This window comes from Trichoplax adhaerens, genomic scaffold, assembly GCF_000150275.1.
Source record: "Trichoplax adhaerens TRIADscaffold_3 genomic scaffold, whole genome shotgun sequence".
Lineage (NCBI taxonomy): Eukaryota > Metazoa > Placozoa > Uniplacotomia > Trichoplacea > Trichoplacidae > Trichoplax > Trichoplax adhaerens.
Window position 1 is genome coordinate 7,330,939 of NW_002060945.1, and position 18,065 is coordinate 7,349,003.

The 18,065-nt window shown below is 31.9% G+C and overlaps 1 protein-coding gene across 1 annotated transcript; it reads left to right on the top strand.

The window, feature by feature from the left end:
- Window positions 1-398: 398 nt before the first annotated feature.
- On the top strand, window positions 399-17,435 carry TRIADDRAFT_54820 (uncharacterized protein; the record flags this gene model as incomplete). Its single annotated transcript, XM_002110582.1, has 55 exons — window positions 399-452; window positions 1,922-2,002; window positions 2,835-2,901; window positions 2,991-3,052; window positions 3,318-3,388; window positions 3,517-3,628; window positions 3,727-3,803; window positions 3,913-3,997; window positions 4,128-4,187; window positions 4,280-4,357; window positions 4,679-4,765; window positions 4,929-5,075; window positions 5,155-5,289; window positions 5,385-5,462; window positions 5,544-5,842; window positions 5,961-6,315; window positions 6,386-6,579; window positions 6,776-6,960; window positions 7,070-7,325; window positions 7,435-7,608; window positions 7,688-7,778; window positions 7,880-7,965; window positions 8,064-8,123; window positions 8,237-8,302; window positions 8,400-8,551; window positions 8,655-8,718; window positions 8,829-8,958; window positions 9,173-9,247; window positions 9,581-9,663; window positions 9,778-9,924; window positions 10,009-10,099; window positions 10,577-10,630; window positions 10,760-10,912; window positions 11,058-11,127; window positions 11,213-11,295; window positions 11,391-11,528; window positions 11,626-11,897; window positions 12,360-12,421; window positions 12,524-12,717; window positions 12,844-12,977; window positions 13,056-13,212; window positions 13,489-13,653; window positions 13,737-14,168; window positions 14,286-14,456; window positions 14,565-14,624; window positions 14,881-14,991; window positions 15,395-15,514; window positions 15,610-15,672; window positions 15,759-15,890; window positions 15,990-16,125; window positions 16,296-16,525; window positions 16,608-16,754; window positions 16,845-16,965; window positions 17,056-17,201; window positions 17,298-17,435. 55 exons carry the CDS (start codon window positions 399-401, stop codon window positions 17,433-17,435), a joined length of 7,191 nt encoding a protein of 2,396 aa, XP_002110618.1.
- Window positions 17,436-18,065: the final 630 nt, after the last annotated feature.

Below are 18,065 nucleotides of genomic sequence, written 5' to 3' on the forward strand. Positions count from 1 at the left end.
GTTCCCGTGTACGATACGGTAACGTAAGCTAAGGGTAAAGTACTGCAGCAAAGGAGTTGAGCAAGGCCTCAAATGAATCGATCTTCTTCTTGGCAAAGCAAGGTAGTTGGAGGCTGTGGCGAGTTGATGATGGAGCGATTTCAAGCTTGATTTGAACTCGGAGTACGTTTGAGAAGCATTCAAAATAGTTTCTGAATAAAAAGGGCAACGGAAGAGACCTACTGTAATCCATCCATACTGTATTGGCTGAAGATTAGAGGTGCAAGCGATCGATCAACCACCTCCATTACACGATCGACAACCGGCTGGACGACATCTATCGAAAGACACGAGTAGCAACGATAATTTCATTTCCTACTACAATTCTTGGGTATAGCTGTGAATGAACAACTGCAAAGATGGTCAAGAAACGAATGAAAAGTCTTAAGGATTCGATGGAGACGAGATTTAAAGTAAGTAGCAATGGTTGATTGTACAAGCAATTCATTCTCCCTCTACAGGATTATTTGTACATTCTTTGCTGAAACATCATCTCTATTTTTATCCATAATCATGCTCGTACCCGTTATCAAATCATTGCCTGTATTTCAGGATAGGTATCAAGATATTCATTGCTCAAGGCTAATGCTAGTCATTGTTTAGTAGAAAAGCTACTATACATATGAAATGATCCAATTTGAATTTGACTATATTGTATTGGCATTCCATGATGTAGATCAATACAAAAGTCAATGGATGATCCATGTTAGCTTATGCCACAACAGTCAGCCAGTGATTACTGTATCTTTTGACAAAGAATTCAAGGTAGCATTGGTGTAGGATAAAGGATAAGCTAGAAAATAGAATTGGACAGCTTAACTCTTTATGATATAAAATAATCAATATATACGAGCCTACCTATAATGTAGATACATTTGACGTAGTAGCTGCAATAGCCTGCGCTACAGGCATTACATCCGTACGCCATTAGATAGACTGACGTAGAGTAATAGTGTATATATATATAACATTAGCTATCTACATTACAGTATTCATGACTGATATGAAATAATCAATATATACGAACCTACCTATAATGTAGATAGATTTGAAGTAGTAGCTGCAATAGCCTGCGCTACAGGCATTACATCCGTACGCCATTACATAGACTGACGTAGAGTAATAGTGTATATATAACATTACCTATCTACATTAGAGTATTCATGACTGATATAAAATAATCAATATATACGAGCCTACCTATAATGTAGATAGATTTGAAGTAGTAGCTGCAATAGCCTGCGCTACAGGCATTACATCCGTACGCCATTTGATAGACTGACGTAGAGTAATAGTGTATATTACATTAGCCATCAACATTTAGAGTATTCATGACCTACTCTGCAATTCATTTCAACTACTGGCATATACAGTAGTACTATAATCCATGATGGACTGCTCTTAGCTAATATACAGTATAATTGTAGTCCTACTACAGTATAGCTTACCTACGATACCAGAAGAAAGATACATCCACTTATTACAAACATGTACTGAGAGAGATACTGCAAACGTATACTCGTGTTGTATCAGCTACTAAAATTATAATATTCCTTCACTCATAGTTGCAATCCTACCTACAACTTACTTACAGTACAGGTATTGACAAAATAATACAACTACATATACTTATGTAGAAACATATTGAATATGGTATCAACCATTAAAATTATAATATTCATTCATGGCCAATTCACTACAATGTATTTGAAGTAGATGCATTTAGTAATCCATGATACAAATTGCGGTCGTACCGTAGCTCGCTTATAGCAGGCATTGAGGAAAGATACAACTACACATTTGTAACGGTACAACTAATATGATGCATTATTTTCAAGAATTGGAATTCTATTACTCTATTTCTAACTTCTTCATTTTACAGTTTAAAGGTTTTCATGAACGTATTGCAAGCATTCGAATTGATGTCATTCATCGAGCTCAAAAAAGGAAATCAAACCCTGAGGTTGAGATAATAACATAGCAAACGTGATTATTATAGAAAGTACTCAATTATTCTTATTCAAACTCTGCAGCTTCTTTACCCTTCTTGTAATACAGCAATGTTGTTCTACTTGTGTGATCAAATGTACTCCTACTATAATGTTCATTCATTATGTCATTTGCAAGAAATAGAAACAAATGCTCAAGTTCGTCTACATGAATATAGCATATATTCTTATCCAGAAAAGATTCGATATCGTTTAATCGTAGATAATTTTCTTATATGATGATTTTTGAATAAATTAGAGAGATAACTTGAACACTTTTAGCTAACATGTGGACTAGCAGTACAGTATAGCAGTGCAGCAATTTTTTGGGGAGCAAATGACGTACTATTGTATAAAGTATATGTACATTCTTGTCTAGGGACATCCTAGCAACGAATTTATGAGAAATTTTATGTTACAATATATTTCTAGTCTAATGCAATCCTCAAACTAGTATTGTGATTTGCAGGCTAGTATTCCTTTGGATATGAATAGAGGCTATTACAGTATATAGTTGATAAGCAGTTGTGTCTTAATACTCTAGCTTAATTTAGCTTGTACTTACCTACGGTACGTTTTATAATCAGTCTAAGAATACACCACAATACAAGCGTTATTTGCAATCCAATGTCTGAAATTGTATGCAGTCTATAACCTGAATAATTCTAATTGAAAATTAAAAATTGATATTGCATTCAAACTATTTTAATTAGATTTATAGTTTTTATATGTAGAGATAGTACTGTGCTGATTTATACATGTTGGTCCTTGAGATTTATATTGATCCAGATAAATTTTTTATATAAGGATGCCGAGACGTTCTTTATGGAAGCATTATTTAAATGGACTGACTTGAATTGTAGCACAGAATTTGGTTAGTACGTTTGAGTACTATAGTTTTAAAATTAGGATCATTTAAAAATAACATACGTATAATTTTGTTATACTTCAATATTTCATCAGTACAATTCAGGCGTGAGGTTTATCACTATTGTCAAACTTTGCCTCAACTGGTCCATCATAAGGTGAGAAAGTTTGTATCGCTTAACAAATTAAAGGGCACTCTATGCCATGTATTTAGTTATCATGTTCCTGTATTGTTGCTAGTATTGTAAATACTTATGTGTATATACAATAACAACTTACTTTTACATCATCGATTGTATATCTTATTCTTATCAGCCCTGATTAACTTATTGCTGTGTAACGCGTTGCGTGATTAGGGTATTACCATCTTTTTAACGGGCGTTATTTTCTGTTATTATATTCATGAATGAAATTGACTATTAGAATGAAATTTTTCAATTACTGAAGACATATCTGGAGAAAAAATCAATTCTAACTATATCAACGTTATTAGAGTAAGGGAGTACTTGACAATTAATTTTCAAGTATTTCTATAAATTTTTAACTTGTAATTTAAAATTTTACTGTATAGCATGTTTGTAAACTAATTAATATAAAAATTTATAATTCTGTGTCTAACCAGTTTGGTCGTTAATTTTGCTCGTGACCTCCAAAGCGATTTTTACCCTTATTTTGGAGAATTCTATGCGGTACTGATAGTTTTATTAAATGTGGGTGATCCAGATGTTATCGAAGTAAGAAAAACTTTCAAACTATACACATGTTGTCATTTTTTTATAACTTTATGAAGTGTGAAGTAAATTAGGATTATTAATCTACTGATTGTGATTAGGATGTGTTTAAAACACTGGCGTATTTATTTAAATATCTTTGGAGACACATGATTCCAGATTTACGCAATCTATTCAAGTTAGTTGTGTTTCATAGATCACCTGAACTACTTATCGAAATCCTTTGTCGTGTCATTGATCAAGAAATAGTGCTATGCTTTATATTGAAGTTTATCATTACTTTGTAGAGTTTATCAAGAAATGTTGAAAGATTCACAAAAAATTTATATAAAATCATTCGCAACGGAAAGTTTCTCATTCTTAATGCGTAAGGTAATACATTTAAGATGACTACAATTAAGTGTGTTGGGGGTACTCTATTATTAAATTTATTATCTAGTATTCTAAAATGACAAAAATTAAGTCATCTAAATAACCTTTTAATTATTCTAAACACTTCTAGGCTCCAGATCAGCATACTCTTGCCAATTATGTATTATCGTATTTGGATAATGCAACTGAGGTTACTTAGATTAACATTAAATACTGACTGTAAAGGTCAAAAATAGCATTTGTAAAATTTTATATCTGTACTGACTATAATTATAATCATAGCTGTGCGAAGGCATTGGATTGTTATATTTTGAAACGATCAAAGGAGTTAGTGGACAATTTCATACTTGTATTAACGAGGTAAATCTATAATTTTATGCTTGTACTTTAATAACTTTAAGATATTTGAATTGGTTGATAGCTATAAATTCTATTATGCTACGTTATACAAGGATTGTTTTACATTTACTGATATTACATAACCCTAGGTATTACCTGTTTTATTACAAAAATTGGGACCCATTCAGGAGATCTCTAATATCGAATCCCTTGCATACGACTCTGTACGTAATAATAAATTATAATCGATCTTCTTTGCCTTGCATATCATATTGGATTTACGTAGTTGCACATAATGTTTTTTGATTTATGAGTATTAATTTATTAACTTCTATTGGTCAGGTTATGAAGACATTAGTATACACCGTTCAGGCTTGCGCAGCGCATAGCCAAAATGCTTATATGCAGCCTGTTTGGAATGCACTTTCGGTATGCGAGAATGTTATTTAACCAGTATACTTCTACGCATTTTTCAAATTTTATTCATTATAGCAGAATAATATTGACCTGATATTAACTTATGATTTAAGATCTCGATGTAATTTCTAATTTTTAATCAATATAGTTTGTACTCTTTTAAAAATTTCTGTAGAGTGAAGTCAAACGTTTACATGAAAAACTGCATAAGTTTACAAAAGAGGAAGAACATCATCAACTAGCGCGTCTACTACATTTAGTCAAGGAATTGATTCAGTGTGGTCGCAGTCGATGTATTGTTGACTTTCGATCATTTTTCGAGGTATTACTAGCTCCATCTAAGTATTTTGCTAATTTGAAGAAAACTTATATTCCTTACCTTGGGGTGTTTTTTTGAAAAGGATCTTAAGAAATTGTTATTTGATCCCTCGCTACAACTTGAACATGTTAACGCCATCATTGAGATCTTTGCTTGCAGTCTTGTATCCCTAGACCGTATAATTGATAAAGTTCTACAAGAACATATTGCAGATGCGGTACGTCTATTAACGCGACAATTTTATCTACAATTTCTAAAGGTGTTCGTTCGCAGAACTAATATTATTTTCTACTTTATTGCATGTTTTTGTAGGTTTTTTCTTGTAATTGTGCTGTTTCTGTGGTTAGCAACTTTTGCCATCAATGCCAAGATGCCCCTTTATATGCTGAAGTAAGTCGATTTATTTGATATATAATATTAACTGGCATTAATAGAGTGCTACAATTAGTTATGTTTAAACACTATTTATAGGTAGTCTTTCAAAAATTATCACAATACTGTGGGAACAAAACCTTAAGAAATAGCAACATCCAGATTCGGGATGAGCTATTGGAAGTATTAGCGAACGTATTAACGAACGCTGAGCGTAGTAGAACTTACAGAATAAACTTTGATAGTTGTGTGCCGCCAGAAATTTTAAAAGGAATGAGCTTAGAAGTAGTGCCTGAAGAAATTGTTAATGCTCTTTTTTTAAGTAATCTTAATCCTCCAATTAAACAAGAAAGAGTAGCAGCTGCTTGGTCATCTTTGCTTTGTCTACGCCATACAAAGTCCGTAATGCGTAATATTGATAACAGATACCAAAAATTCTTGCATCATTAAATCCCTTAGAGTGTGTAATTTCTTGATAGCAATTAGGACAATTATTGATTCTTTTTAATATCATAGGTTAAGCCGTTTAAATGACAGTGTGGAATGTGTAACTTCTGTCATGCTGTGGACCATAAATAAGATATTAGCTACAGAAGAGAATAGCTGGACAAACAATTTGCTACATACATTCAGTCAAGCAGTCCTTTATCTTGTTGGATCTTTAGCTATTAAAGATACGATAGCTGTATTACCATTACAGACATTGATAAAGATGCCGAAATATTGTTTTCATCACGAAGGGTTTCTTTATGCTGTCAATTTCTATATGGAAAAAGTTGGTCAGGAAGATCATATTGATATATTTACTAGTGATAACGTAAAGACGATATTTTCATTACTGGCCTCGAATTTTTCGTCTCCTTCGCGACCGGTTAGTTCACTTTTTAATGAGATAGAATCGAATAATTTTAATAATTTTAAAATTAATTATATTGATGCAGTTGAGGCTGTTGTCTCTGAAAATACTACGTAATATCGTTAAACCGATCGTTTCGTCGGAAGATGCTGATCGCAATGGTTGGTCGGATACGGCGAAGAACATAATAAATAACCTTGTTATGGCTGAAGAAGCTTCCCCAACATTTCATGGCTATCGTGATAGGCTTATGCATTTAAGGAAATTAGTGTATTCTAGGTAACTGAATAATAAATATGTATGATATGATACATAACAGATATCTGGAGTTTGTCACAGCCCTAATTGTTGCTATCTCCAGCAAAGCTAGTTGGATCAATGTAGTTAATACGACATTAGTATCTAGTGATAATTTTTACCGCTAAAAATTAGTTCATGGCTTTAGAAAGGTTAATAATTTTTTATATCTATTCAGGGAAGTTTACGAAGGGTTGCCTCGAATTTTACATGAAGGAGTTTTGCAATATATAATTGGACAATTCTACGTCAATTTAAATTTAATATGGAATGAAATTATAGCAATTTTAAAAACTTTTGCTGGAGATATGATAATATTTTGGCCTGTATTCAGGGAACATCTTGATAGATCTGAGATAGTAGGTCAGTCGTACGATATATATCATTAATTTTGCTAAGAATAATAAACTTAAATGAACCCTGTCTGTTCTTTTGTAAATTGTCTGACTACTTTCATTACTTATTATTGTAGACAAATCTTCTTCAGAAAGTTACTCGATTGCTGATGAAGCGATTAACAATGACATAGAAAATTTTACGAGCAACAGTTTGATGAGATGCTTCAATTCTTATGTATTGGCTGGTTATGTACCACGTGAAGAAGGAGTAAATTCTCGGCCGGATAATCAAAATTTTCGTTATTTGTTATGGAAATCGATGTTAGAATTTAGTGACTCTGCAGAATCAAAATCTCGTGATTTTATCTCTCATTTTATTCGATTTGCTAGGTATAGTAAGGGTATCATTTCAGCTTTTACCTGATAATTTTAAATTATTAGAATAGTTCAGGATATATTAACATGATTCATATCTGGAATCAAATAAATTTTTTCTTAGGAATGAATTTCTTGTCGATGGCCAGGAGATAGTATCATTTAATGAACTAAATCGACAATTAAACGATAATAACGATAATATAGATGATAATGATAATGACATCGCAGGGAATGATGTTGTGACACATGGTTTTAAAAGTTCCGTGCGCATGAGAAGAAATCATTACATTGTCAAGTATATCTTTAGATTAAAAATTTATGTCGTGTTTTAAAATTTGATGTTGATCTTTTTATTGCACTTCTTTCATGCTTAGGCTGCTTTCGGTTCAACTCTCCTTATTTGCAAAATTTAGAAATCCCAAAGCATTGTATAAGGAAGCCCAACTTCGTGATATTTACAATAATGTGTGTTGTGTACCATTATTGCTCAATAAATCTTGTCTTATGCTATAGATTAAACAAGTATTGTTAATTTCTCTTGTACTAATTTTTACAATTTTGAATAGCTCTTGCTGCATAATGATCCTAAAGTACAAATGCTAGTTATCAATGTTTTATTAACGTACAAATATTCCTATTTAATTCAATACAAGTAAGTTGTTTTCTAGCTAGTCACTGTTTTCAATTTTGGTGTAACAGGCTAGATCGTAATTGCTATTAAATATTAATTGATATCAATTTTTCTAATAGAGAAAACTTTGAAAACCTTTTGAATGATGAATCATTTCGTGACGAATTAACTAAATTCAGGTAGATAGTACCTATATACTCTTAGCTTTACTATTCTATCTTACCTTATATATACATAATATGATACTTTGCATACCGGATATTAATACATTCTTATTCCTAACATAAATTAGTATTGATCCATCTTCATCTGTGATTGATAATGCTCATCGTAAGGACTTAATCCCAATCCTAATAAGGTAACTGTTAATTACCCCCTAAATGTCTAGAGATGTGTTTAATTTCATGATGTTATTAAGAGAAATAACTTTCGTTGTATTTCTTCTTAATAATTAGAATACTATATGGGCAGTTGTTTCGCCGATCTTTAGGTGCCGATAACAAAAGTAATATTGCATCTAGAAGAGCCTTTATTTTAAGATTTCTTGCTGGGTGCACAAACGATGAATTTCAAATTTTCACTAATTTACTGTTTGAACCTTTCGAGGGTAAGCTTATGTTCTTTTCATTCATATTTATGTAAGTACGTTAGATGTTGCTGAACATAATATCTTATTAATTGCATGTTGTAAATTGCATTTTTAATGCTAGGTTTAGATAAAATTAAGCCGTTATACAATGAGATGCAGAAAATACCCATTAAGAAGCGGATAGGGTACAAGTTAATTGCTCAATACTACATAATAATAGAATTACTACACAACTGGATACGAGTTATTCCTTACAACTGTCATTTTTTCGCTTGATCTCTTTTAAAATTATTAGATTTTTATCGATGTTTTCACTAATTATTTCAAAACTTGGCACAAAAGTTACGGATATCTTACCGTCATTCCTTGATGTTTTATTGGCTATAACTGATGATTGTATCGTTACTTTATCTGAACGCCAGCAGGTTTTATTAATAAACTTTAAAGTGTATTGTAAATTTACTATTTTTAGCGTCTTGTATTATCTTTTTATCAGATTGATGGTAAAATCCTTCCTTCCATGAAGAAAATCCGGCAGTTGGCATATAATTCTATTCGATTGGTATTATTATCCGTAATATTATCAATTATTATCATTATTGCTTTCATTTTGTACTTAAAATCAATTCTTCTTTGCAGGTTTTTCAAGTATTTGAGGATTTTGACTTTTCTAATCATATTAAAGATATTTTTAGAGTGGCAGTCTGGCCTCAGGTTGATTATTTAAAATTTTTTACGAAAGTCGACGCTGTAATTAATATGTTTCATAATTTAGTTAAATTTTTTATCAGCTTTCAAGATTGCCTACAGAATGTATCCAACATCCAACGCCTTTGTTAAAACTTTTTTATATCTGGAGTCAGAATACAATGTAAATAAATTTTGGTACAATCTTTGTTTAGTGAATACTGTATAGTTTAAGAAACGCTGAAAAAATTTGATTTGCTATTCTTTTGCAGATATGTCCCCTTTCTTTACCAATGGCACCCTAACAACGAAAATCAGTTCATTTTGTCTGAGATTTTTTCTTGCTTGTCATCTCCGAAGGTCTCTTCAGCAGTTGTGACGATGGTTTTAGAAATAGCTAACAATCTTCTGTTGGCGAATGAAGTAAATCCCGATTCTGATAGGTCAGTATTTGATCATGTTATATCGTAGCGTTGGTGATGTAACTGCTTAAGATGGCATCTATTCTAATTTACTTAATTCGTGCCAATTCATACCCACTAATTTTGAAATTATAGACGGGAAGTGTTATCGTCCTATATTGGAATGTTATTACGCCATTTAAGCGATAGTTTAAGTTCTTACCTTGCTGTAACAAGTAGTCACCCTAGTAAGCTGAATAAAATGTCATCTGTGACAAAGCTGGAATTTTCTGTATTATCGAAGTAAGTGAGATCATTTAGATGATAGCAATTGACAATCCGATATCTGAATATATAGTATTGTCTTCAATCTTTAATTATTAATAGGATTAGCCCGTTAGTATCGTCAAGTGATGAAAGTTGCGACTTAATTAGGCTACTTTTGAAGTTTATTTCCAAGGGCAAGCGATTAGATAAAGTAAGGAATGATTTAATGCTGCTGATAGGTCAAAATAAATGTTAAGATGCATCATTTTATTTAGAATATGAATTCTTTTCTATATACTATCTTATTATTATCCATTAATCGATTTTGATATCCACAGTATACTGAAGCCAACATCCTTCAATCCATTTGCAATCTTATTGGTTATGTAACAGATCGTATGAAATTTTTTAAGTTAGTAATTGACAGCTTGATAATATTAAATATTGCTAATTATGGATTTTAACTGTTTTGGCTGAGATTGCTACAACGCTATATTAAACTATACAATTATCCTAAATCCTATGTATTTAGCGAAATAGCAATTTTATTTACTCGTATTTCCGGCCGTGAGTCAAGGGATCTTTTATGTAATACCTTAAAGGTAGCTAATTTGGAATATTTCTAGCGGACTAGTTTCGTATGAGTGAAGCTATTGACATTGGATCTCATTTATTGTTTCATTCTCAGGCAATTTGTTGCGATGAAGTTGGATTACTGGAGAACATTTATCTCATTTTTCAGGTTATACGCATAATCTGCTAATATCCTAATTTTTCTGCTGTGCTACCTGTATGTTTGGGTACTGTAAATGCCAGAAGTGTTTTTCGTAATATGGTTGTCACTGTTGCTTTAATTTGTTCACACATAAAGTTGAATTGCTGGGAAATTGAGCAACTAGATCAACCGGATTATGAAAAGAGATTAAAAGCTTTTTCGACCGTGAACAAATTGATTAAGGATGGTATCCAGAATCCACACTTTTATCTACCTGTTGTGTGCAATTGTTTATATTTTACCCTTCAGGTAATAAATTTCGTGAAGAGAACAATATTATTCAAGTCTGAAATATTATTTGGATAACTACTATGAATACTTTAGTTAGAAATGAAATAATCGATCTGATGTATTCAGTATCAAACCTACAGATCTAATTCTTAATTAATTTCAGGCGGATGATACTGCTATGCTGCATTCTAGCGGATATTGTCTAGATTTAATTGTTGGGTGCTTAACTGTAGGTACGGTGATTACTGGCAAGTTGTAATCGATGGTTTCCTTAACTTTAGATATATAGTTATCATCTAAAATAAGCTTTTATTATAGGTAAAGATGACGAAGTTATCGATACATGCATCATGCAGAGCATGCTTTCTACTATCAAACAGGGTATTAAAGTGCAGAATGAAGTCAGTGCGGCACTTAATCTTAATTTTGTAAATATTTTTTTAGAATTTAATTATAGTCTGACAGTTTGTTTATGAAACTGTTTTGTTAAATATAGGTGAGCAGAAACGAATTTATTCGACTTTTGGGAGTAATTGTTAGAAAATTTTCATCAAGTAAAAAGTTAAGTTGTATACATGGGTTACTAAATCAGAATCCAGACCTAGATTTTTTTGAAAATGTCCGACATTTACAGGTATCGTGCATAATTTTGTTACTGACTATTATTTACATAGTGATAGTCCAATAAATTGCATCATTCATTTCTTAAGAATGTCATTTATTTGTGTTAGGTTCACAGGAGAATTAGAGCTTTCAAACAGTTAGCAGCTTATTGCCGGCAATCTCAATTATCAGCTGACTGGGCTGTATCATTTTTCTTGCCTATGGCTACAAATCATATCTTCGACAAAAAAGGTTCCAAAGATCCGAATTTAATAACAGAAGTTATTAATGTTGTTGGGGCTATTGCATATTTAATGCCGTGGCATAGATATGTGTTTCATCTAAGGCATTTTCTAAGGCAGCTAACTAGGCGGATAAATATTCAAAAAATTCTTATTAGGTAATCCTTGATACCCGGTATTTGTTGGACGTACTTTTATTCATAGCTTCGGTAACCTAGATTGTAAGGGTAACGTGAACACGTGCACAAGTGTGGAACTGCTATGATACAGTAGTGAGAGGCCTTACGCAAAATTCACCTTACACACCGATTATAGTTATTTATAAAATGCAGGCGTTTATCTACTTATATGATTGCCAGAGCAAAATTTTATCATTTTAGAAACCTGTGATTATTCTTCCATACAACTAGATATAACGACTATATTGTCTATTTAATACACCATAGATAACTCGTAAATGCTAATCACTATCTTGTTGTACTTATGTATGTTATCGCTATCAATTGGTTTTGGTATTGTCTGTAGTGATTAATTTTACGTTTAGTTATAGCAAAGCCACCTACGCATTTACTACCATCATGGTTGGTACAACTTAATTCTGTATTAAATTATTTGCGTAGGGTTATCGTGGCTGTTCTTGATAATTTTCACATTGACATCTCAAATGCGGACTGTTTACCTGGTTTGTGGTTATTAATTTGATGCTCTTAAGCTTTGAGATGATATAGACAATTAACCATATGGAAACTATTTTGATATCAAGTGTTGTATTCATATTTTACAGGTCTTGATATAGCGAAAACAGGAGAACTATTTATTGAGACTGAAGAAAACATAGTTGAAGATGCACAGGATAAATTAGATGAAGAGTTGACAGAATCAGCTAGTGATACTGTTGACTTACATCTTAAACAGAAAGTATTTTTAGATATTACCTCAAAAATTTTACCCGAGCTTCGAGATTGCTTAAAGAGTAAAGTAAGTAGAAGGGATGACTCCTATATTGATCATTGCTTGCGATGTACCAATAATGGTGACTAGTAATTTGCTAATTTGATGGCGATTAGCTGGACTACTGTTAACTACCTTGTAATTTTTTATTAGTCGATTGGAGCTCACAAGCATAGTTCTATGAAAGATGATTATCAAAACGAGATGTTAAGGATACCACTAGCTTTAGCTATGGTTAAACTTTTACTTAAATTACCAAAATCTACATTGGAGGTTCATTTACCTGGGTTAGATTTAAACAATATTGTCAGCGATTCAATAAACTTGATTAGGTCACATTAAATGTTGCTTAATTTATCATATAGAATTATCTTGCGTGTGTGTCAAGCCTTGAAAAGCCACAATCAAGAAGTGCGCGATATTTGTCGTGATATTCTCACAAAAATTGCGGATGCATTAGGGCCAAATTATTTATCATACGTTGTTAAAGAATTAAGGACAACGTTAGCTAGAGGTTATCAGGTGAGTAGACATTTCAGGATAAAAACATTGTCTAAGTCAAGTTATATGAGATTCACTAGAATTTAATTGATTTCTCATGCTTTACGTACAGTTACATATTTTAGGGTATACTCTTCATTCTGTATTACTTGGAATAACAGAACAGTTAAAGCCTGGCAATCTAGACGTTTGCATCGAAATGATAATGGAAGTCAGTGTATAATACTAGTCTGGTATACTAATGCTGTTTATTTCGCTATTATTACTGAATTAGTATTTCTGCTGCATGTAATTTAGATCGCCATTGAAGACACATTTGGCGATAGAGCCAATGAAAAGGAGATTGACAGTATATCTAAGAAATTACGCGAATCTAAAAATAAAAGTTATGGTACATTTGAAATATTGGCTACTTATGCTAGTAATAATTCAATCGGAAATGTATTGCTCCCATTAAAGAAGGTAAGCAAGTATTTTCTATTAAAAAGAGCTAGTAAATTTCTTTTCATTTTATTATCCTCTTTATTTTTTCATAATCTTAATAGATATTACAGGAAGCCCAGAATACTAAAATAGTCAATCGGGTTGAATCCGTACTTCATAGAATTTGTACGGGATTGCTTAAGAACAGTGACTTCAATTTTGAAAGTTTATTAATTTTAGCCTATCAAGCTATCAATGAGAGCTCAGCTTTATTACAGAGTGACGGTCAAAAGCTAGACGAGGATCTAGGCCAAATCAGTAACGCGGAAAATAGAAGCATATCATTTTTATTGTTACCGGAACCACGTAGAGGAGGAAATCAACCAAAAGCAAATTTAAAGACTAATTCTTACGTATTTGTGGAATTTGGCCTAAAAATCTTTCTGATGATTATAAAAAATCGGACCATTAAAAAAGAAGATAAAGAATGTATTCAAATGTTAGATCCTTACCTTAATCTATTAAATGGGTGTATGAAATCGGATAATATAAAAGTATGATGTTATTGAGATTATTACGTTCACATATATATATATATATAAATATTATCGTTATGATACATCAGTGGCACAATTTTTCATGGGTAACAGATGTTATTTTGATGCTGATAGGTACTTAGTTTAGTTGTACGCAGTCTCACTTGGCTAATTAAGCAACCTTTGCCGTCGCTTAAGACTGTTCTTCCTGCATTATCGCGTAAACTTTTCAAAGTATTACGTATTTATGCTCGAGCTGGAGCCGGAAAAGGCAATAATGCGGAACTTGTGCACTCATCATTTAAGGTAATTTTATGCTATTACTGCACTGGATTATATTGTGTATACATTCCATCTGTTACTAGTAAGTGATGAAATTGTACGAGTTCTTAATACACTGTCTTCTTATCTTAGGCTGTCTCTATCCTTATTGGTAATTACGGTGATGTAGTTTTATCCCCTAATCATGTTAAGGTTTGGCACAAATGAACATATTTAAAATGATGAGTGAAATCGATTTTTAGCTTACTTTAGACTGTTTCTTATTGAAGCTATTGCTTACGTACGTCGAAGAGGATATCCATGACCATTCACGGCAAGCAACTGCCTTATCTGTCATTAAGGTTTTACACTTCATATGATTAATAGAAAATAATATACAATATATACGTGTATATTTGTATATTGTTATATGTTTGAGCCACATTACTTTACATTTTATGGATCTCAGGCCATCGTCTCACGTGGTATAGAAGCTGAAGAAGTGCATGATATCATGATAAAAATACAAGAAATGTCAATTAACGGTAGCCCTGATTTTGTCAGACTTCAATGTCGCCAGGTGATTGTCAACGTTCATTTTTCGTTAAATCTTCTCATATTCGTAATTTTAAGTAGAGATCTTACTCAAAATGTATTCTTGAATGTTTTCAGCTTTATATGCGCTATGTATTAGATTATCCGCTGGGCAAAAAAATCGAAAAAATCATTCAATTCTATTTAAACAATCTAAAGTAGGAGCACTTTTGCACTGTAGTATTATTTCTAATAAAAAATTTATTGTAGTATTGTTGATGTTTTGACTATTATGAATGTTTTCAGTCATGAGTACGAAACCGGTCGGATCTCTGCGCTCGAAATGATAGCTAGCATGTTAAATGAATTTCCCTCGGTAAAATTCGCATTTACTATAGATTGATCATTTTAAAGGTTATTTCTCATTGTAACATTTGTTTTTCCCATAGTCTTTACTATTTGAATATAGCCTTATTATCTTTATGTCATTGGCGACTTGTCTTGTAAATGACGATTCTGCTACTTGCCGAAAAATGAATGCTTTAGCTGTTAGAACCCTACTTGAAAAAGTACGCCAATTTTCGTAATTTTATGATTTTTAGCTTAATATACGTCCATACATGTATAGAATGAATGAGATAATAATCTGTTGTCTTACTTGAAGATGGATGTGACTCATTTAAATGAATTATTGGAATTAGTTATATCTTGGCTGAAAGGTCACCGGGTAAGATATTATAATAACGATGAGCCGGTTTTATTTCAATATTTGTAACTTTAATAAGAGTCTTCTGTACCTGCACGTAATTCTAGGTCATTCATCAGCGATTAGCTCTGCAATTACTGGGTATATTCGCCGAATGTCAAAGCGACTTCTTAGAAAAACGACTAAAGGATGTTTTGCCTTTGGTATTAGCTTTAGCCAAGGACGGTGACTATGAACAGGTAAAAATTTTAGACTCCTTCTATACGATCTTTTTAGACATAAAAAATAAATGTTTATCTTGTGTTACATTAACAATAACCATCTTTTGTTTGAGATAGTCCGATAATTTGGATCATGAGAATATTCGTATCCAAGATTCTCGATGCTATTACCTGATAAATACCCTGCAAAAAATTAGTGATAAATATGATTTAACCAACGATAAGTATCAAGGTTACATAACATCGCTTTGGGGTAAGATTTACAATTTGTGCTTTAACTGTTCTTATTGTTTGTTATGTGTGTTACAATATTATGTTGGATGACTTGCATACAAAGTAAACCAGAGTGTATTTAAATTTCATGTTTAATTCATTGATCCTGCTATGTAAGAATTTATAATCGATAATTTTTTTTATCATCAGATTGTATCATATTTTCGCTGGAATATCCGCACATGTGGGTGCGTTTAACTGGCTGCCAGTTGATAGGGTTCATATTTTCCCGATGCAAGCCTGATAAAGCTATCCATTGTAAAACTTTTCTAATAAGTCATTTACTGGAAGAGGACACGACGGCTAAATTGCAAAGTCTAATTAAAATCTTCATTTCTCAATTAAAATCAAAGTATTTAGATTCTGCCTTAGCTGACCAAGTATGACATCACTTTAAATTTACGAATTTGGAAATTTTTTTACGTATTTTAAGCTATGCTACTTTTCGCGCGGTTGACCTAGGTGACCAAGAATCTTATCTACATTTGCAAAGTAATACAATCGATGAGTGATTCTAAACAAGAAGATCTATCTTTTAAAAATATTCTCGAAAGTATGTGTAAAATCGCTCGATTGGAATCTGGAAATACTCCGAAAAGCGTGCAAAAGGTTGGCTTCAATACAAACATATTATTTTATGTTCTAGACTACTATTCTATGCTATAACATTGTAACTATAATGGCGTTTACTTGCAACAGAGGTCTTGTGTAATTAAATGGATTGCAGCTATGGTCTTGGATTTAGATTACGATGTTCTTATAAGTAATCTCTCGATTCTATTGCAACCATTACAAAAAGAGAGTTCTTCAACCACTTCAAGTGAGTTTAATATCATTTTCACATTATAGTATGGTGTCATTATCATAAATGCAAGAGGGTAAGTTTTGTTAAAATGCTTGTATTTCTTAGGTGAAGAATTAAAAATTTTATGCGATGAAATTGTGGGAATGATTAAAAAACGTTGTGATCCAGATAAATTTGCTATGGCTTATAGCAGTTCACACCAAACTATAAATGAAAAGAAGTTAAATAGAAAGAGACAAAAGGCCTTTGAGGTTAAAAAATTCAAGCTTGTTTCCATACTTGTAAGGGCAATGGCCCTTTGTTCTAAATTTTATTAATTAAATTTATGTACATATTGAAACATCTAGGCCGTTGCTAACCCACAAATTAGTGCTCAGAAACGATTAAAACGAAATTTACGAAAGAAAGAAAGTAGAAAGCGCAAGATGTATTTGTACAAACCAGAAAAACTTATTTCCAAACGTAAAAAACTAGATCAATCATAATTATTCCTGATTAAAGAATTTCTGTGGTATCCTTTGTTACATTAGAATAATATCCAAAAGACAGTTATTACGTTTATTGAACTCCATTTTGGCTAATTCGACATTTTCATTATTCGCTTTAAATTACGAATTAGGGCATGTATAAATTCCAATCTTGATTTATCTTTTCCATAAATCTATTTATGTTAAGAGTGCAACATACAATACGATAAGCATGTTAAAATAGTCTGCAATATTGTGTACGAAGATGTATGATATATGTACAGTAGTATTAATTAACTTTAAAGTAAAGAGTAACACTAAAATATGGAAAATAAACGTTAATAATTTTCTTACGTCTTCAATTTCATTCATCTTTTTCAATATCGAATCGTTTAAGCATAACGGAGCATCATTTTTAATCTATAAGAGAAATTAGGTCCAAAACTATTGCAACATATGCAACTGATAACGTGATATTTATTAACTGCAAATCAAGGATACATTGAACAAACCTGTTCATATTCTTCTTTTGTAATTCTTTCACTATCTGACTTTAAGCTATTTTCATCTTCATTTATACTGCTACGCGGTAGAGAGATATCTAGCAGTTTCAATAAAAATCCTCAAGCGATTATTGTTTAATACTAA